At 54.9% G+C, this 21,431-nt stretch overlaps 1 protein-coding gene across 3 annotated transcripts; it reads left to right on the top strand.

The window, feature by feature from the left end:
* The first annotated feature begins 1,537 nt into the window (after positions 1–1,537).
* On the top strand, positions 1,538–11,907 carry ALDH3A1 (aldehyde dehydrogenase 3 family member A1). Of its 3 annotated transcripts, none has more exons than XM_005583122.5 (11): positions 1,538–1,577; positions 4,767–4,933; positions 6,417–6,648; positions 7,247–7,332; positions 7,658–7,866; positions 8,658–8,775; positions 9,397–9,538; positions 10,192–10,358; positions 10,771–10,870; positions 11,433–11,563; positions 11,656–11,907. In XM_005583122.5, the coding sequence occupies exons 2-11, from the start codon at positions 4,772–4,774 to the stop codon at positions 11,668–11,670; spliced, it is 1,362 nt and encodes a 453-aa protein (XP_005583179.1). In that variant the 5' UTR covers positions 1,538–1,577; positions 4,767–4,771; the 3' UTR covers positions 11,671–11,907. The 3 variants fall into 3 exon arrangements, with proteins under 3 accessions (XP_005583179.1, XP_045231165.1, XP_065388953.1); XM_045375230.3 differs by lacking the exon at positions 1,538–1,577 and adding an exon at positions 2,565–2,682; XM_065532881.1 differs by lacking the exon at positions 1,538–1,577 and adding an exon at positions 4,370–4,517.
* The last annotated feature ends 9,524 nt before the right edge of the window (positions 11,908–21,431 follow it).

Genomic DNA, 21,431 nt, shown 5'->3' with positions numbered 1-21,431 from the left:
CTCAGCTCAGACGATGACCCCTCCCACGGACTCTCACCCCAGCCCCTCTAGCATCCTCTGACTACCTGGTCCTTACAGTGTTCACATGATTTTGAAATTTCCTGTTTATTCTGTCAGTCAATAAAGATTTATTGAGCATCTACTATAGATGCTGTATGGAGATCACAGCAGTGAATGAACCAAATTCTAGCAGCCAGGAGTTAAGGGACAGGTAGCAAACAAGATATAAATGCTCCAGAGAAAAAATAATGGAGGAAGAGGACAGCATTGTGCTGTTTTCCATAGCGCATTGGCGGAGAGCTGCGTGGGTGGATGGAGGGGAAAAGGGCTCCAGGTGGAGGTAAGCAGGAGGGCCAGAGCACATCCTCAGGACTCGTAGGCCATGACGGGGACCTTGTGTTTGCCTCGAATGAAATGGGAAGCAGGGACCCCATGCTGGTAAGCAGCCTGCAGGCAGGTGAGGGTGGCGGGAAGTGCCTGGTGAGAGGGGCCGAGAGTCTGTTCCACACATGCCTCCTCCCCACAGCGTGGTGCAGAGCAGGAACCCAGCGAACATTGATCAGAGGGCGTGGGAAAGGCTTTTCCAGACTCCTTCCTTCCCAAGCGTCTCTGGTTTTCGGTGACCACACAGAGTTCTCACCCTCCTTGGCCCTCTTCTCAGCTATTCAACGAGAGGGCAGATTTACAGATTGGAGACGCCCATCAAAAGCTCCCAGCCAGCCGGGTGCGGTGGCTCAAGCCTGTAATCCCAGCACTTTGGGAGGCCGAGATGGGCGGATCACAAGGTCAGGAGATCGAGACCATCCTGGCTAACCCGGTGAAACCCCGTCTCTACTAAAAAGTACAAAAAAAAAAAAAACTAGCCGGGCGAGGCGGCGGGCGCCTATAGTTCCAGCTACTCGGGAGGCTGAGGCAGGAGAATGGTGTGAACCCGAAAGGCGAAGCTTGCAGTGAGCTGAGATCCGGCCACTGCACTCCAGTTTGAGTGACAGAGCGAGACTCCGTCTCAAAAAAAAAAAAAAAAAAGCCCCCAGCCTGTGGTTCCCCAGGGCTAGGGTCTCTGCCTCAGTGGGGCCCTGTGCACACTGGGGGATGTGAAGGGCCCGGGGCAGCGCTGGCTGGGAGGGGGCCATGCTCTCACTGTGGCTCGTGGCTGACCCCTGCCGATCTTATGTAACCAGAGAACTCGGAGAATCGCATCTGGCAGTGGCAAGTCTGGAAAGCTGGAAGAGCTCCACGCCAGGCTGAATCAATCAGCAGCCCCCATGCCCAGGGCGAACACAGACTGTTTTGAAGATCAGATGTGTGCCCTGCCCAAGCCTTCAGAAACATTCTGGCATTTCAGAAGCGAACAAAAGCAGACAGCCCGGGACCTAATCCCCAAAACCAGGGCTGTAGGGAGCAGAGGTCCAGAGGACGCCACACCCCACATTTGAATATTTTTTTTTCTTGTCACGCAAACTTCCTGGGCAGGAACTCCAAGGGCTCAGTGGGCAGGAAGGAGGGTCCTTAAATACGTCCCCTCTTGGCTGTTGCTGTTCCAGGAGCCCCAGTTACCAGGAGAGGCTGTGTCAAAGGTAATCCTCTTCCCTGCTTACCTTATTTTTTCTCTTGTCTAGGTGGCGCCTGCCCTCGGAGCGGGGGCCCTAAGTGTTAAGAGTCCTACATCATCTCCCAGGGGGCTGGTCCCTGCCTCCGGGACCATCATCTCTGGAGCATCCTCCTGGACCTCTGGCAGCTTTGCCATCCCCCAAACCGGGAGGCGGAGGTCCCAGGAATCCGTGGAGCAGAGACACCAAGGTGGCTGTGGGGTGAGAGGCCTTGATGGGCCGTCAGACTCCATCACTGGAGGGAAGGTAGCAGAGCCAAGTGGTAAAGGCATGAGCTGCCAACAGAGATGGATGTGGGTTCAAGCCCCGACGTGCCATTTGCTACCTGTGAGACCAGACAGAGCACTGAGCGTTTCTCAGTCTCCCTTTCCTCATCTGTCAAACGCACTCATCATTGTTCCTTCTTCATAGGCGCCACTCTAGAGCTTTTGTGAGCACAGAAGGCAGTGAGGAAGGGAGGGGGTGCCACTGGGGGGCAAAGTCAACACCGGCACAGGTGAGAGGAGCGGGGTGCAAGAACGTGGGGTGTGAGGCGACGGGTGCTGGGGAGGCCCCCAGTGCATGCAGCAGCAGCTCCCATTTGGGTGCAGCTGCAACGTGACGGTCTCCACTCATCTCTGTGAAGTGGCATCTTTGTTAACCTGTCTCTCGGGGAAGGCCTGGGAAGGCCGTCCTGCCCAGAGACCACAGTTCCGAGTGGCGATGCTGGGGTGCAAGACCAGTCCCGTCCCACGCTCACCAGGCTCTTCTCACCTGGGCGGCCTGCCTCGGTGGCTGGTGCCTAAGGCTGCTGCCCTGCTTTGACCGTACAAGGCTCGGGAGAGAAGCAGGACCTTCCTGCAGGGCTCGGGTTGTGGTCAGCAGGAGGGGCCTGGCCCATGGAACTGAGAAGGTCCCAGAGAGGGGGCTTCCCCAGCCTCCTATCAGATCACAGGGAGGGGCCGTGGAAGGGCCAGGCTTAGAGCACCCTCGAAGCCAGCAGGTCCCCGCTCCCTGTGCAGAAAGCCTGGGGCTAGGGGTCAGCCTATGGGGAGGGGAGGCAGAGAATGGATCAGAAGCCACTCGCTGGAAGGTAGGCAGGACCATATATCTATATACAATATAATTATATATTACTTATGATATATAGGGTTTTTTTTAAAAAAAATGGAGATACCCTATTTCTGCTGATGTTAAAAGTTATGCCGGGTCTGCAAGTGGGCTGAGTATCTCTGGAAGGGGAGTCAGGAACTGATAACAGTGGCCCCTCTGTGGGGCAGCACCTGACAGCTGATGGAGCAGGGACGAGGGCGGTGGACCTTTTTCTGTGTCCGTTTGCTATATTTTACATTTTGTTTCATGAGCATGTATTGCCTATCTTAAAATGCACCAAAATTTAAAAAATACAAGCTCATTGCAAAAAGTCAAACATTGCATAAGAGGAAAACAGATCATCAATAATTTCACCCCCATCAATTGTCCCATCACGTTGGGGGCTACTGTTCTAGTCCTTTCTTGCATGTTAGAACACACACACACGCGCACACACACACACGCCTGGTACGTCTGTTATTCCATAACTCCCTTCCCTTCCCTTCCCTTCCCTTCCCTTCCCTTCCCTTCCCTTCCCTTCCCTTCCCTCCCCTCCACTCCCCTCCCCTTCCCTGCTCTCCCCTCCCCTCCCCTCCCCTCCCTTCCCCTCCCCTTCCCTTCCCTTTCTTTCTTTCTTGATGGAGTTGTTCCATAACCTCTTTTCTTTTCTTTTCTTTTTTCTTTTCTTTTCTTTCTTGATGAAGTCTCGCTAAAAGTAATTATATTACTTACCCGAAGCATTCAAATACCGCTTCCACTGATAGCCTCTTGACTTCTAGCAAATCTCACTAACCTTGCCTTACCTCCTACCACTAATCTAATAGGAGACCTCTGTGATTATGACTCCATTCTCCTGGTCAAAATGCTGGAGTACAATGGCGCAATCTCAGCCCACTGCAACCTCCTCCTCCCGGCTTGGTTCAAGCACTTCTCCTGCCTCAGCCTCCCAAGTAGCTGGGACTATAGGCGCCTGCCACCACTCCTGGCTAATTTTTGTAGTTTTAGCAGAGACGGAGTTTCACCATGTTGGCCAGGCTGGTTTTGAACTTCTGACCTCAGATGACCCACCCACCTCAGCCTCCCAAAGTGTTTGCTAGGATTATAGGCGTGAGCCACCGCGCCCAGCCTGGAACCTGTTTTCTTTCTTATCCTCAGTGCCTGGGACACCCCTGGTGTAGAGAGCCCCTACAAACATGCTCTGAATAGCCTGCTCCACCTAATCCCTAAACACTGCACAGTAATCCCTCACGTGGGTGTGACAGGAGTCATTTAAACCGTCTCCTCTTTCGGACCTTTGGGGTATTTCCAATATTTCCCTGCTATAGAAAACAGTGATGACTTTCTTATTCGTGAATGTTTAGGAAAGGCTGTAGGACTTCTTTGTCACAGAGAAATACGTTTGAAAAACTTTTGCCACATATCGCCAAATTGCCCCCAGAAGGGCCATCCCAATTTGCCACTATGGTTTCGTGTATTGGTAGCAGGAATCACCTTCACACCTCTTTGTGGAAATCTGCAGCTCTGTGAATCCTTGGTGGTCATGGGCGTGCGTCTCCCAGGTGTGGCACGCATGGGTTTACACACCAAGCCTGGTTCAGCTCTGCCAAGAAACCAGCGCTTTTTAGAACAATGGCTTAGCCAGGAGGGTGGTGCTGGGTTTTCCTTTATCGGCTTGGGTGTGCCCCTCCAATCTGATCTGGAGAGTGGCTGACTGTGTGTGCAGAGCTCTAGGGGTGTTGATCTGGGACTGTGCCACCAACTTTGCAAGCAAGTATCGGAGCGGGAGAGGCCAGGAAAGGCCCTGCCCCAGCACGCTGCCAAGAGCCCCCAGCAGCAGTTCTGTTTAGGGCGCGTGTTGCTGCGGGTGTCACCTTCTCAGGGGCTAGCAAGGCAGCCAGGGGCCCCGGCGTCTGAGTGAGGGGCGGGAGAGGAGGCCAGGCAGAAAGCGGACCTTCCAGCGGGAAGGCCGTTTTCCGCAAGGCCGAGCCCGGGCCCAGGGAAGTCCCTTCCTATAGCATTCAGGCGGGGTGGGAGGCGGGGTGCGCTCGTGCCCCTCCGCCAGCTGCAGGTGCTTTCTGTCCCCAGGCACCATGAGCAAGATCAGCGAGGCCGTGAAGCGCGCCCGCGCCGCCTTCAGCTCGGGGAGGACCCGCCCGCTGCAGTTCCGGATCCAGCAGCTGGAGGCGCTGCGGCGCCTGATCCAGGAGCGCGAGCAGGAGCTGGTGGGCGCGCTGGCCGCAGACCTGCACAAGGTGCTCGGGCTGGGCGGCCGCCCTCTGCCAGTGTCGGGGCCTCGCGGCGGGGCGGGGGGCTGGGGGCAGTGCGGCCCGGAGAGGGTCAGGAAGAACTTGGGGCCACCTGGGCCGCCGGGCCCCGCGCCCCCCCACCCCGCCTCCCTGCCGCCTCTTTCGCCCTCTGGGCTTTTCCTCCTGGCCTGGCCTCCGCGTCCCGCCCGCAGCGTCCCCCATTTCAACTCTCCTGCTGCCCCGACACCCCGAACTTTTGGTCCCCCCCATTCCTCAGCCCCACGCAGGACCACCTGGTTCTCCACACCAGGAACCAGAGCAGCTTGGCACCCCGGAGGGCATGGGGGGATCTTCCCTCCCTCCCAGTCCTCACAGGGGCTGTTCCGTCCCTCGCCCTGAGCAAGATCAGATGCCTCCGCGTCTGCAGACCCCTGCTGTCCCCACATCCTGCCTGGGGTCCGGCGCTCCGGAGTCCATCCTCCCACCGACTACCCTCTTTGCTCCTGCACTTTTATTTTTATTTTATTTCATTTATTTATTTGAGATGGAGTCTTACTCTGTCACCCAGGCTGGAGTGTGTAATGGTGCGATCTCCGCTCACTGCAATCTCCGCCTCCCGGGTTCAGGCAATTCTCCTGCCTCAGCTTCCCGAGTAGCTGGGAATACAGGCGTGCACCACCATGCCCGGCTAATTTTGTGTTTTTAGTAGAGACGGGGTTTCGCCATGTTGGACAGGCTGGTCTTGAACTCCTGACCTCAGGAGTTCCTCAGGAGGAGTTCTCGGCCTCTCCAAGTGCTGGGATTACAGGCGTGAGCCATAGCGCCAGGCCTGCTCCTCTACTTCTAAAGAAATCGCCCAGGACTTCTCATCTTAAACCAGAAACAATAAGGAAACCCACTCCGTTGACTTTACAGCTTCTGTGTTGCTCTTCACAGCCCAAGTTTATAAAAGAGAGGCGTTTTCCGCCGTCTGCATCCCCTCTTCTCACCCCTGCTTCCCGAAGGAGGCCCTGAGCGCCCAGCAGCCCTTGGTCCTGCATCCCCCTCCAGACATCTGAAGGGCCTGGCTCCGTCCACCCTGCCCGGATCCATCTCCCAGTGCCCGGATCTATCCCCCGTCCCCAGATCCATCCCCGCCTCCACGGATCCATCCCCACTGCCTGGATCTACTCTCCCCTGCCCAGCTCTATTCCCCCTACCTGGATCCATCCCCTTGCCCATGCCTGGCCCCTTCACGCTCTCTCCCCTGGGGCCCCACACATCCAAACCTACCTGGGCCCTCCTCTGGCACAAAGGGGCCTTCTCAGACCCACAGGTCCAAGTGGATAATCCTGGCTCTGCTTCCCCTGGGGGCCTTCTGCGGCTGCCCCCACCCTGGGCTGAGTGAGCGGCCCCCATCACCCTGGCAGCTGAGCAGTGGGGCTCCTCACTCGCCCCAGCTGCAGGCGGGCCCTGGCCGTGGAAGCTCACAGGGGCTCTATCCCTGCAGAACGAATGGAATGCCTACTACGAGGAGGTGGTGTACGTCCTGGAGGAGATAGAGTACATGATCCAGAAGCTCCCCGAGTGGGCTGCGGATGAGCCCGTGGAGAAGACGCCCCAGACTCAGCAGGATGAGCTCTACATCCACTCGGAGCCTCTGGGCGTGGTCCTTGTCATCGGCACCTGGAACTACCCCTTCAACCTCACCATCCAGCCCATGGTGGGCGCCATCGCTGCAGGTGCATGGCCCTGTGGGAAGGGAAGCTGGGGGAGCACCGTCCACCACCACGGAGCGAGCCAGGACGGGCTCAGGCCCGTGTGAAGAGTCCTGGGGTCAGATAAGGGTTTGCTGGGTCTGTCACGGGAGGTTGTGGGGACCACGCTATTTAGCCAGGCCTCTTGGTGCCTGAGGTCCAGTCAGGCTCAGGTGTCCGCACCTGATGATGGAGAGAGGGCCTGCCTTCCCCCACCCTTGGGGGGCTGGAGCTTCTGTTACCTAATATGCACCAGGGCTTCCTTCCTAGAAGGGGCCAGCGCTGTTCTACCATCCAGGCCCCCAGAGCCTCTCTCCCCTTTCTGCTTTTCCTCCAACATCTCAGCAACTCAGAGGGCCAGGTGGTGCAACTGTGGCCAGCGTGTGCCTGTGCGTGTCCCTCTGTCATGTGTCCGTGTGTGCTCCTGGGTGTGCCCCGTGGCATGTGCTTGTGTGCCAATAACTCTCCCATCCACTCTTCCGAGGACACACGATGGAGGGGAGGCTTCAGGTGTGGTCCTTGGGAGGGCAGAGCCTCTGGGTGAGGTACCCTGGGCATAGGCCTGGCTCTGTGTGCTCTGCAGGGAACGCGGTGGTCCTCAAGCCCTCGGAGCTGAGTGAGAACATGGCGAGCCTGCTGGCTACCATCATCCCCCAGTACCTGGACAAGGTGAGGTGCCCTCCGGGGCCTCATAACTCCATGGCCTCATAACTGAGCTGGGGCCAGGTATTTGGGGGATGAGAAATAGTGAATTCTTGCAGCAAGGGACCAAGCTGGTGGCGCTGAGGATGGTCCTTAGCAGCTGCCTTCTCTCATTGGGGTGAACAGAGCCCCTGGGCCAGGAAAGGGGGTCTACTGCCAGTTACCACCCCCTGCCCCCAAGGTGGGGTGCTGGGCTTCGGGGCTGCTGGTCTCGGCCACTGCCCATCTACACTTGTGAGAGCGAGGAAGGGCTTGGTGTTCGCTGAGCCCCCCCTCTCTCCTTGCTTGGAAGGATCTGTACCCAGTCATCAATGGGGGTGTCCCTGAGACCACGGAGCTGCTCAAGGAGAGGTTCGACCACATCCTGTACACGGGCAGCACGGGCGTAGGGAAGATCGTCATGACGGCTGCTGCCCAGCACCTGACCCCTGTCACGCTGGAGCTGGGAGGGAAGAGCCCCTGCTACGTGGACAAGAACTGTGGCCTGGACGTGGCCTGCCGGTGAGAGGCTCCGGCCTGCTGGCTGCAGCGGCCCTTACTCTGCCTTCCAGCACACATGACTGCACCTCACGCTGTGGGTCCACTCTGAGTAGCACAGACACTCCCTGCCTCACGGAGCAGTGGTCCTGGCAGAAACTCACATGGGGATAGGGGTGGGGACCAGGTGCACAGAAGACGCGTGGGGAGTCCCAGAAGGCTTCCTGGAGGGGGAGAGGTCCAGGCTGAGCTCTGTTCGCTGAGTGGGCATCACTGGGGAAGTGGTACTCCAAGCAGAGGCTGCAGAAAAAGCAACTGTGGGATGTTCAGGACACAAGGAACTGTACTGGGTCCAGCCCTCTGCTGGGGCAGGGCAATCTGAGTTCTGGAGAGCAGGCCCAGAGGGAGAAGAGCCACCGCCACTCGGGGTCTGGGGAAGATCCCGTATCTGCACCTCCCGACCCTAGCCAGGGCTCTGGCCACCTCCCTATCCCACATCTGTGGCCCCCAGAGATGTAGGGGAGCCTGAGTAGCAGTGACATCTGGCTGTGCAGGGCAAGGGCGTGATCAGGGAGCACGGAGGCTGCCCCCAACAGACGTCCTCTAGAAATTCCCTACCAGTCCCCGGTGAACACAATCGGGGCATTGGGTCTTCCTGGTCCAGTGTCTAGAAGTAAGCAGACCGCTTGGGAGGACTCACTGGTGGCAAGGTCACAGCCGATGGCTTCTGCTGACCAGAGAGCTCAAGGGTCTGCAAAACGAGGTGCAGCTCTTGGGGAACCTTTTGGATTTAGTCCAGTCTGGGACTTTCACAGACGCATCGCCTGGGGGAAATTCATGAACAGTGGCCAGACCTGCGTGGCCCCCGACTACATCCTCTGTGACCCCTCGATCCAGAACCAAATTGTGGAGAAACTCAAGAAGTCACTGAAAGTGAGTATGGGACCCTTGGCGGGGTGGGATGGGAAGCCTCCCATCACAAGGTGGGCCTGGCCCCTTAACTAACTTCTAGGGATTTGGAAACAGTGGATTTATTTTCTTCTAATATAAATATAATGCAAGCTAGGCATGGTGGCTCACACCCATAATCCTGCACTTTGGGAGGTGGAGGCTGGAGGATCACTTGAGGCCAGAAGTTTGAGACCAGTCTGGGTAACATAGCAAGATCCCGTCTTTGCAAAAAATGTTTTTAAATTAGCCAACCATGGTGGATGGGTGGTGCATGCCTGTTGTCTCAGCTACTTGGAAGGCTGCGGTGAGGCTGGAGGATTGGTTGGGTCCAGGAGTTCGAGGCGGCAGTGAGCTATGATTGTACCACTGCACTCCAGCCTGGGCAACAGAGCAAGACCCTGTCTCTAAGAAAAAAAAAAAAAAAAAGGTAATGCACACTCACTATAGATAATTTGGAAAAGATTAAAAAGCATAAAGAAGAAGAAAAATCTCCACCCAGAATCCCATCAGCCAAAGACAGCCACTGCTGGCCTGTGTCTGAGCAGCTTTTGGCCACGACGAGGGTCTGCGTCCTTACCCGAAGCCCCCACCTCTTCTCCACAGGAGTTCTATGGGGAAGATGCCAAGAAGTCCCGGGACTATGGAAGAATCATTAGTGCGCGGCACTTCCAGAGGGTGATGGGCCTGATTGAGGGCCAGAAGGTGGCTTATGGGGGCACCGGGGATGCGGCCACTCGCTACATAGGTGCGTGACCCCTGAAGGGCACAGCCCACCTGCCCAGGCCACAGGGGTCCCCAGCAAGTTCACAGCAAGTGGGCACAGATATTTGATAAGCAGACATGACCTCGGGTTGGGTATAAACTGCTTTCACCAGGGAGCCTGGGGTAGACTCTAGCAGGCAGGGGCTGAGGACAGCCCCTGCTCCAGCCTCAGAATCCCCTCTCCCAACAAAGGCCCAGAAAGAGGGGCCTCATCTCCCCGCCCCTCTGTAGCAGCAGGAGCAGGGACAGCAGAGGCCATAGGAGCCCCAGGTGTGCCAAGCCGTGAGGGGCCCCCAGTGCCCAGGCTGTGGGTCACCACATGGGGCCCACTTGGCCCCGAGTTTGTCAAGGAGACAAGAGAATTCTGGCAGGGCATCGGGTGGCCGGCGGGTGCAGTGCCTGCTCCTGGAGACAGATCTCGGGTCCTTCCATACAGGTTAACCTGTAGTTGTCCCCAGTGGTCTGCCCAGATGGCACCCGGGACACAGGTGCCTGCGGCACCTCTCTGGGGCCTCGTCCCTGCCCTTTTCCAAGCCTGGGCAGCTTCGCCTGGAATAGGTTGGGTCTAGGTGCTTGCACTTTCCAACCGCGTGGGGGTCTCTGTGCCATCCAACTCTGGCTCATTTCCTGCCTCAGCCCCCACCATCCTCACGGACGTGGACCCCCAGTCCCCAGTGATGCAGGAGGAGATCTTCGGGCCTGTGCTGCCCATCGTGTGCGTGCGCAGCCTGGAGGAGGCCATCCAGTTCATCAACCAGCGCGAGAAGCCCCTGGCCCTCTACGTGTTCTCCAGCAACGACAAGGTGGGCAGTGGGCCTGGGGTGCCCTCCTGCAGGGTCCTGGGGCCCACAGACCTGGGTTCAAACTGCAGCTTCACTGTTCTCTGGCTGTGTGACCTTGGGCAAGTCACTGGATCTTTCTGAGCTCCTTTCACCTCATCTCTAAGATCAGGACAGCAGCATCACCTGAGGGCATTGAATGAGCGATCCTTGCCCAGGGCCCTGCACACAGGCGTGGGGGCGGCTGCTGTCGCTCTTTGCTCGTGTGGTGCTGAGGGCCACGCGGTCTGCGGGAAGAGCGGGAGACGGCGGCTAGGGCTCTGCCTCCACCTGCTCCTGTCCCTGTGGCTCCAGGCTGTACCCAGGCAGGGTGGGGTGGGGGGCTGTGGCATCCTGTGGACAGGAGACTGAGGTCAATGGCTGGGTCCTGGTGCAGGTGATTAAGAAGATGATTGCAGAGACATCCAGCGGTGGGGTGACGGCCAACGATGTCATCGTCCACATCACCTTGCACTCTCTGCCCTTTGGGGGAGTGGGTGAGTCTGGGGCTGAGCTTGCTGCCTCCCTGCCTCCCTCGGGGGCCCCCAGGGTTGGGCACCCTCACCCAGCAAATTCAGGAGGGGCCGCCTCCTGTGGCCCAGGCCGCAGCTTCCTGCTAACCTCTTCCATCTGGGCCTTGGCCTCTGCCTGCCATCCATCAGACACACTTAACCTGGGAGTCTAGAGGGTCCTAGAGGTCACCTGGTGCACCAGCCTGTTTCATGGAGGCCTGAGAAAGGTGACCCAGGCCAAAGGTCACACAGCTATTTAGTGGCAGACCTGGGATTAGACCCTTGCTGGGCACTCCCACTGTTGTCCCCAGCATGGATGCCCTGGGGACACCCTGGACATTGGCCACCCTCAGGAGGCCCAGAAAAGGGCCACAACCTGGGGCTGGGTGCTGAGGGCCCCAGGATTTGAGGGAAGGATGGGTGATGATGGCTGGGGCTCTGCCTGTCTGTCCTTGTGGTTCTGGGATACACCCAACAAGGTGGAGAGGGAAGCCTGGGGCATCCTGGGGGCAGGATGCTGAGCCCTGAACCGACTTCTCCTCCGCAGGGAACAGCGGCATGGGGTCCTACCACGGCAAGAAGAGCTTTGAGACCTTCTCTCACCGCCGCTCTTGCCTGGTGAGGTCTCTGATGAATGATGAAGCACTGAAAGTCAGATACCCCCCGAGCCCGGCCAAGGTGAGAGGGGGAAGGGGCTGTGGGTGGGGGGAGACCAGGCTGCGTGGGACAAGGGCCTGGGGATCACTGCCTGCTCCGTGTCCCTTTCACAGATGACCTGGCACTGAGGAGGGGCTGCTCCGCCTGGCCTGGCCACACTGTGTCCCATCAGAGTGCGGGCCACCCTCACTGGCTCTCCTGGCCCTGGGAGAGTCACTCCTGCAGCCCCAGCCCAGCCCCGCTCCTCTGCTGACCTGCTGTCCTGTGCACACCCCACTCCCACATGGGCCCGGGCCTCACCACTCCAAGTCCCCACCCCATTCTAGACCAATAAAGAGATGAATACAATTTTCTAACTCAGCAAATGCAGGCATATGGCGCTTCTTATGCAGCACTGAACCCACCGACCTGTCCTGCCTGATCCCACTGCCCCACGAAGCGTGGTCACTGACGTGCCAGCAAAGGCCTCTCATCAGCTGGTGGGGCCTTGTGCCAGGAGGCCATGTACAGTGTCAGGGTGACACTCATCTTCCTTTTAGCCTTGGGGAGGTCAGCTCCATCTCTGGTGTGTCCAGCCAAGGAGAGCCTGAGGAGGCTGAGCCTTGTCGGCACAGTGGTTCAGATACGGAGAGCTGATGCTCGCTCTTCCCAGACTAGCTTCACTATCTCGGGCAGGGGTCACTTTGTGAGATGATGCAGTAGTCAACACAAAACGCCTTGGTTATGGCATAGTGCTGCTCATGGGGGCAAAGGACCCGAGGCCAGGCAGCACCAGCACCCACGGCCAGGACAGGGTCCGGCAAGGCGAGTCTGAGCTGGGTGTTCTGGGGGCTGGTGAGACCCAGAGCCAGGAAGCTTCCCAGCCTGGGCCTGGCAGGTAAGGGGAGGCTGCTGGGGGAGACCTGCTGAGGCTGGGCCGGTCCCTCTGGGTCCTCTACACAGACTCTCCTGGTATCATGCAGCAAAACCCTCCCAGCTTTTGCTGAGATTTCCTTGTGAAAACAGAGTTTTGTGCTGTCACCACCAGGTGTGCCCGGCCCCGCCTGGGACCCTCGCCTGCCGCCGGCCACTTGGCTGCTCCCAATAAAAGCCTACCCTCCACGTGGTCCGTGCCCTGCCACCACCACCCCCTTCCCACTCCTGACCTTCCTCTCTCCCCTGCGTCTTCAGTCTTCCCTTCTGTCCTGGACCATTCCTATTCTCTAGTGTCTTGCGCCTTATTCTAAGTCCCCCAGACCCCAAATGCAACGAGAAAAGTCGTTAACTGTTACCTGTGCTTCCTTCCCTCCAGCGAAGGGGTGGGAGCAGGGGCAGAGAGGAAACTTTTGTTTTGTTTTGTTTGGATGTTTCCCGCGTGGACCTGTGACTTATAGTATACCCAGAGAATTGAGCCGAACTAAATCTTGGCTGGGAGTGGTGGCTCATGCCTATAATCCCAGTACTTTGGGAGGTCAAAGTGGGAGGATCCCTTCAGTCTGGGAGTTCAATATCAGCCTAGGCAATAGAGACCCTGTCTCTACTAAAAATAAAAAATTAGCTGGGTGCAATGGTGTGTGCCTGTAGTCTCAGCTGCTAGAGAGGCTGAGGCAGGAGGATCACTTGAGCCCAGGAGTTCGAGGCTGTAGTGAGCTATGAGGTGCCACTGTACTCCAGCCTGGGTGCCAGAGTGAGACTCTGTTTCTAAAAAAATTTTAAAACCCAAAGCCAAGAACAGAACAAAATAATATTTTCTCCTAACTGGCTCCCCCTGCGGCGACTGCCTCATCCCTCTACGCTCCTTCCCAGCAAGACTCATTTGAATGGGTGTTCTCAAACAGCGCTTCCTGCCCCCACTCACTTCCGCTTGCCCAGGTGACCCTCCCTCACCTCTGTCCTATGGGGAACCCCTGGCTCTTGACCAGGCAGGCGCAGTCTCGTGTGGGCAGATCCCCAGGGTCTCGCAGCCACTTTGGATGTCTCCACTGCCCTGCTGCCTCCTTCCATCCGACCCCACCCTCCCTCGAGCACTCTGTTCTCCGGGTTCCTGGACCCCACATGCTGCAGTTCTCCTTCCTCACCAGCTTATGTTCCCAAGTTAGTCTCCATCCCTCCTGACCTTGAGCTCCTGACTCATATATCCGACAACTGATAACCAACTTGACCTGTGAACTTGGAGTCTCAATAGGAAATTAACACTTCCATGCCCAAAAGAGAACTCTTGATTTTCCCCTCTAAGCCACTTTTTTTTTTTTTTTTTTTTTTCTGAGGCAGAGTCTCTGTCTGTCGCCCAGGCTGGAGTGCAGTGGTGCGATCTCGGCTCACCGCAACCTCTGCCTCCCAGTTTCAAGCGATTCTTCTGCCTCAGCCTCCCGAGTAGCTGGGACTAGAGGAGCGTGCCAGCACGCCCAACTAATTTTTATATTTTTAGTAGAGACGGGGTTTCACCATATTGACCAGGCTGGTCTCAAACTCCTGACCTCGTGATCCGCCCGCCTCGGCCTCTCAAAGTGTTGGGATTACAGGCGTGATCCGCCGTGCCCGGCCTAAGCCATTCTTTCCCAATGCGTGTCACCCTGCAGAGTGGCTGAGGCCAAAACCTAGGAGTCAGCCTTTACTCCCCAGCTTTCCTTCATGTCCAAGACTTCCACAAGCCCCCAGGGGAACACCTTCAACTATCACAAAAACGTGTCCAACTCTGCATTTTCACCCGCACCCCCCTGGCCTGAGCACCAGCAAATGCCTCCTAAGTGGCCTTCTTTCCTCCACTCTCGCTTCCCTGTGCTTCATTCTTCACTGTGCACCCAGATGATATTCCCAATACAAAAATCTCCGTTAGGGCAAAGTTAAAAATGCAAAAATAAGAGGCATGCCACGCACAGTGGCGCATGCCTCTAATCCTAGTGCTTTGGGGGGCCAAGGCAGGAGGATCACTTGAATCCAGGAGTTCAAGACCAGCCTGGGCAACAGAGAGAGATGCCATCTTATATTTTATAAATATAAGAAAATTAGCTGGTCATGGTGGTACATGCCTGTGGTCCCAGCTACTTCGGAGGCTGAGGTGGGAGGATCGCTTAAGCCCGGGAGTTTGAGGCTGCAGTGAGCTGTGTTGATACGACTGCACTCCAGCCTGGGCAACAGAACAAGACTCTGTCTCAAAAAATAGAAAAAAGAGCCTTAATTCTCTCTGTTGAAAATAAAAGATTTCTCTCCCCTCCTTTGTTTTAGAGCACCTACTTTGCAAAACATGTCATTATAAGTTCTGTCTTTTCGAAATGTGTTTAAGTCTTTTCAGGAGCTATAATAAATAAGACTCTTGTCAGCTTTACGAGCCAGACATCTTTCTCAAGGGCTGGGGTGTCATCTCTTTGAAATGCACCCCCAAATTCTAATTCCTGTGAGAGGGAAGAAGCCTAACTTCCAGTGGGCATGTCTGTCCAAGTTGCAAAATTACCTCCTGCCATAAAGATATGAGAGGTTTTTTTTTCTGGATAGAGCCAATTAGCAGGTCAGGCACAGTGGCTTACACCTGCAATCCTAGTACCTTAGGAAGCCAAGGTGGTAGCATCATTTGAAGCCAGGAGTTCAAGATCGGCCCGGGCAACATGGTGAAACTCCATCTCTACAAAATATGAGAAAATTAGCCAGGCGTGATGGTGCACACCTGTAGTCCCAACTTAGGAGGCTGAGGCAAGGGGATCACTTGAGCCCAGGAGCTCAAGGCTGCAGCGAGTTATGATCATGCCACTGCACTGCAGCACAGGCGACAGAGGGAGACTCCAGCTCTCAAAACAAATAAATAAACAAATACATAAAATGTTATGATGGCTCCCCATTGCACTTGAGGATCCGTAAATTGCCTTGCAAAGCGCCATGCGCTCTGGGCCCTGTCTTACTCTCTGACCTCTGCCACGAACTTCCTGGTTCAACACCCACGGCCTCCTACAAGCCTTTCCCTTCCTCAGGACTGTTCCTTGTTCTCCTGGATCCTTCTCATCAGCCTCTGCCAGCTCAAACCTCATCTCCTTTCCCTATTCACTCTCACTCACCTGCCTTAGTCTTTGTCTTGTCTGTGCATCTGTTTATTGCCTGTCTTTCCCCACTCAAGGCAAGTGCTGACCTTTGTCCATTGTATTCACTCTAGATCTCTAGAGGCTAGAGCAGTGGCCTATACATAGATGGGGCTATGTAAATATTTGTTGAATAAATGAAAAAATGAGTGAGTTTCAAAGACGTCATTGGTGTTTTGTTGCTCTAAATACCCCCCCACGCCGCACCATCATCTCATCTGATATTACCTGATTTTATTATTTATTTATTTATTTTGAGACAGAGTCTCGCTTGCTCTGTCACCCAGGCTGGAGTGCAGTGGTGCGATCTTGGCTCACTGCAACCTCTACCTCCCCGAGTTCAAGCAATTCTCCTGCCTCAGCCTCCTGAGTAGCTGGGACTCCAAGTGCCCACCACCGCATCAGGCTAATTTTTGTATTTTTAGTAGAGGCGGGGTTTCACCATGTTGGCCAGGCTGGTCTCGAACTCCTGACCTCAAATGATCCACTCACCTCGGCCTCCTAAAATGCTGGGATTATAGGCATGAGCCACTGTGCCCAGCCTGAAATTACCTGATTTTAGATGGCAACAAACTTCATAGGATCCCACTGTGGGATAGAACAGCCCAGAGGTTTTAAACCATATTAACCACAAAGACAACATCCTAATCAAAGACAGTGTGTCCTGTTGTCCTCACGCCTCCCAGGTAAGGGCCCCACAGGCAATGCTCTGATAAATGACAGTTGCCCCCAGCTGAAGGTGGGAGGAAGAGGAAGGATTGGCTGGCACACGCTGCCTTCTGACCTTCACCTTCACCCCACAATGGCCCTGTGCAGTGAGGATGTGAGCCCGTTTGTTAAAATTTATTTATTTTTATTTTTTATTTTACAGACAGGATCTTGTGGGGAAAGTCATCACCATTCTCTAATCTCAAGTACCCAGGGACACAATACACTGCGGAAGGCCGCAGGGACCTCTGCCTAGGAAAGCCAGGTATTGTCCAGGGTTTCTTCCCAAGTGATAGCCTGAGATATGGTCTCTGGGGAAGGGAGAGACCTGACCTTCCCCCAGCCCAACACCCATAAAGAGTCTGTGCTGAGGAAGTGGAAGAGGAAGGCCTCTTTGCAGTTGAGCTAAGAGGAAGGCATCCGTCTCCTGCTCCTCCCTGGGAATAGAATGTCTTGGTGTGAAACCCGATTGTATGTTCTATTTACTGAGATAGGAGAAAATCACCTTAGGGCGGGAGGTGAGACATGCTAGCGGCCATACTGCTCTTTAAGGCCAGGGATGTTTGTGTACACGCACATCAAGGCACAGCACCTTTCTTTAAACTTATTTATGACACAGAGGTCTTTGTTCACATGTTTTTCTGCTGACCCTCTCCCCTATTGTCCTGCCACATCCCCCTCTCCAAGATGGTAGAGATAATGATCAATAAATACTGAAGGAACCCAGAGACCAGTGCCAGTGGGGGTGTGGGTCCTCCTGAGCGCCAGTTCCCTGGGCCCACTTTTCTTTCTCTATACTTTGTCTCTTTCTTTTCTCAGTCTCCAGTCCCACCTGAGGAGAAACGCCCACAGTTGTGGAGGGGCTGGCCACCCCTTCAGATTTCTGTTGCTGGAGTGCAGCGGTGCAAACACGGCTCACTGTAGCCTCGAACTCCTGGACTTAAGCAATTCTCCCCCCTCAAGCTCCCCAGTAGCTGGGACTACAGGTGTGTACCACCATTCCCAGCTAATTTTTAAATTTTTGTAGAGACAGAGTTTCACTATGTTGCCCAGGCTGGTCTCGAACTCCTGGCCTCAATTGATCCACCTGCCTAAGGCTCCCAAAGTGCTGAGATTACAGGTGTGAGCCATCACACTGACCTCATTTATAGATTAGGAACCAGAGGTTCAGGAAGCAGTGTCACTAGCCCAGGTCTCCGGTGCCAGCCACAGGTGCCACAGCTCTGGGACATCTGGTCTTCTCTGACATCACAGACGCTCCTCAAAACCTTTGCATCAGGAGCTGTTGGCACAGTTGGAAACATTCAGAATGGAGGAGAGAAAGCTGAGGGCTTCCAAGGACATTATCTGCGTTTTCCAAACTGAAGAATTAGAGCAGATGGGTGAGAATCATAATCACCTCTTTCTCCTCTTCCTCTTCTCGTCCTCTTCCATCTCCTTTTTCTATGTGTTGTTAGTATGACACTCTTACAATTTACAGTATTACCTATTTATTCATAATGCCCCAAGTCTGAACTTTTCTGAACTAATTCTATTTCCAAGTTAGATCTCAATTTAAAATAAAACAGCAATTTTAAAAAAAATTGGTGTAGTCCCAACACCATGATTTCATCTGCTGTTTTTTCTTTCTATGACATGGATTAAGGAATGGGCTGGAAAAAAAATATTTGCCCAATTATGATTCAACCTTTCCACACAGTTGCTATTGTCCAAAACATAAAGACCAAGGATAATCACAACTCCCATGTCACCAAGGAGAGCAGGTGATATTTCTGGGTTGCACATTGCAATCCATGCCACGCTGTGCACAGTGCACAGAAGGGGACCTACTTCTGCCGAGGAGCCACAGCCATAGCACGCCATTGTTGAGTCCATTGGTGGCTCCTGGTGTTTAGATTCTCAGATTAAAAAAAAAAAATGTATGTAATCCCAGCACTTTGGGAGGCTGAGGCGGGCAGATCATTTGAGGTCAGGAGTTTCAGACCAGCCTGACCAACATGGTGAAACTCCCATCTCTACTAAAATACAAAAATGAGCCGGGTGTGGTGGTGGGCGCCTGTAATCCAGCTACTCGGGAGGTTGAGGCAGGAGAATCGTTTGAACCTAGGAGGTGGAGGTTGCAGTGAGCCGAGATCGCATTTCTGCACTCCAGCTTGGGTGACAGAGTGAGACTCCGTCTCAAAATAAACAAACAAACAAAAAAACCCAAACAAAACAAAAAAAATGTAATCAGAATCTCTCCCAAATGAGAAACTAAAAGGCAAAGTCTCAAGCCATAGAAGGCTTCCATCTCTGTTGCGTTGCTGATGCCCTCTGTCTCCTGATGTTCTAGAGCAGAAGGGAAGATCGCGCCCAGCCATGTGTTCCTCTAGCAGGCAGTCATGGCGTGGACTACACTCTAGGAGCTCACCTTGATGGAAGTGTCTTAGGCAGGACCTGCAGGGTTATGCAGCGGGAAGAAGTTAACCTCAGAAGGGCCGCGGCTACAGAGGAGGTTGGGGGAGCTCTGCTCCACAAGGTTAGGCAGAGAGGAGCTGATGGAGGCTTCACCATCTCAGTGCAGGGCTAGAGGTTCACCCAAGCAGGGAAGGGAGAACTGGAGAGGCCACCCCAGATCACAGCCCGTTGGCCAGGACCGCAGCCCAGAGCTGAAAGGGTTCTGGGGACTGTGGAGGAGCAGTCGTCATTTGTTGAGCAGCAAATGTCCCTGCTGCACGGACAGATAAAGACATTAAACGCAAGAATAAAGTGACAGGAGAACTACCTACAAAGCCAGGCAGCGCCTGCCGGTCATGAGGGATGTGCTGGTGGTTTAGAGACCATTGGTTGAGGACTCGCCTGAGGGAAAGGTAGGGCACGGGGCCCCTGCGCTCCAACCGTGACCTGCAATGACTCTTGTCCCCTCTCTCCCAACTGCTGCCATCCAGGCAGTCCCCACACCATCTGCCTTGAATGTGGGGCCCCCGGCTCCAGAGCCCTCACCACTCTCCAGGGAGTCCCCTCCACTCCCTGGCCACCTCTCTGCTCATCCCACGCTGGGGTGCTCAGGGCTGAGCGGTGACATTTCCCCGATCCTAATCTGTCAGGATGATGTTGAAATAGCAGCAAACTAAGATTCAAAAAGTTTAAAAAGGAACTCCACCAGCTCACACTCCAGAAGGCTGCAGGGAGAGCTGGTGCCAGGCTTGGACTCAGCTCCGCCTCTGCGGTGGGCCAGCCCTGCCCGGGGGACAGCAGAGTGGCTTCTTCTCTGAGTCCCCTTCTTTCCCAAAATGTCTCTGGAGTCACCTTGAGTGGCTGGACTCACCGCCTGGACTGAGCAAGCGTGGCAAACACTGCTGTTGCCTGTGCAAATCCGTTCCCCCTCCCTCATTGTTAACAGAATTCAATTTTGAAAATTTCTTTAAAAATGATGATGCCTAGGATCCTGAGATTTTCATTTTGTGTTCTGGGATGGAGCCAGGCCATCACTATGTTTGGGTTATTTTATTTTATTTTAGACGGAGTCTCACTCTGTTGACCAGGCTGGAGTGCAGTGGCACGATCTCAGCTCACTGCAACCTTCACCTCCCAGGTTCAAGTGATTCCCCTGCCTCAGCCTCCCGAGTAGCTGGGATTACAGGCGTGTGCCACCACGCCCAGCTAATTTTTGTAATTTTAGTAGAGGTAGGGTTTCATCATGTTGGCCAGGCTGGTTTCAAACTCTTGGCCTCAAGTGATCCACTCACCATGGCCTCTCAAAGTACTGGGATTACAGTTGTGCACCACCACGCCCAGCTAATTTTTGTATTTTTAGTAGAGACGGGGTTTCACCATGTTGTCCAGGCTGGTCTTAAACTCCTGACCTCAAGTGATCTGCCCGCCTCAGCCTCTCAAAGTGCTGGGATTACAGGCTGAGCCACCGCACCTGCCCAGCCCCTCAGGCCTTTTTTGGAAGGACACTAATCACCTCCCAAAGGCCCCAAACTCCTAAAACTATCACACTGGGGACAAGGATTTCAACACCCGAATGTTTAGGGGGGCACAAACATTCAGATCGTGGCACCAATAAAAACAAAAAGCACAAAAAAGGGTGACCCCTCTCTCATCACAGGTGGCATATCTTGTTGTGAACTTGAAATGCAGAGCCATCTTGTGGCCATGAGGACAGCCCTGCGGTGAGGCCGGCCGGCTGAGACCAGCTCGGTAGGGAGATGATGCACCCGGGCTGCTCCGGGATGTGAGCGAGCTGCTGGAGCTGCCTTCTGTTTAACAAATTGTCCTTTCCTCAAGCCATTTTGCCATTTTGAAGCATTTCCCATTACTTACATCTGAGAGCATCTTGTCTCTCCTCCTCTTACCTCTTGGTCCACTCCTTGTTCCAGTGTCTCCTGAACAGGGCTGGCTTGTTTCCCTGAGACTTCTGCTTAGACCTCCCAGCACCTCCTCCCTCCAAGTCTCTTCCCCCCTAGACCTGCAGGGCGTCAGCAGGGCCTCCAGACTGTAAACGCCCGCGCGTGCCAGTCCTTGCACAGATCCCTGCTGCCCCCAAACTCCCTCCTCTGAGGGACAGAAGAGGTGGCAGAGGGTGTGTGGAGGCGGGAGACCCAGGTGTTGGTCCCAAATTTGTGTTGATGTGCTCCGGGGCTGGATCAGCCAGGTTAGTACAGGACACACAAACTACTCTAGGCAATTTCAACAGAAAATATTCAATAAAGGGAATTAGGTCTGTGCAAAATCACTGGAAGAGCTGCAGGAGCAGGATCGAGGCTGGGCCTCCAGGAATGGCTGTCGGGACACATCCACACCACCCACCTGAGGCCACCCTGCAACTGTGAAGGTCAAGAACTCCCTGGCAGAACTCCCTGTCGGCCGGGCACGGTGGCTCACGCCTGTAACACCAGCACTTTGGGAGGCCGAGGCAGGTGGATCACTTGAGGTCAGGAGTTTGAGACCAGCCTGGCCAACATGGTGAAATCCCATCTCTACTAAAAATACAAATTTAGCTGGGTGTGGTGGTGCACACCTGTAGTCCCAGCTATTTGGGAGGCTGAGGCAGGAGTATCACTTGAACCCGGGAGGTGGAGGTTGCAATGAGCCGAGATCTTGCCATTGCTCTCCAGCCTGGGCAACAAGAGCAAAACTCCATCTCAAAA

The sequence above is a fragment of the Macaca fascicularis genome, chromosome 16 (assembly GCF_037993035.2).
Source record: "Macaca fascicularis isolate 582-1 chromosome 16, T2T-MFA8v1.1".
Taxonomy (NCBI): domain Eukaryota; kingdom Metazoa; phylum Chordata; class Mammalia; order Primates; family Cercopithecidae; genus Macaca; species Macaca fascicularis.
This window is presented reverse-complemented; position numbering and strand designations above follow the sequence as displayed.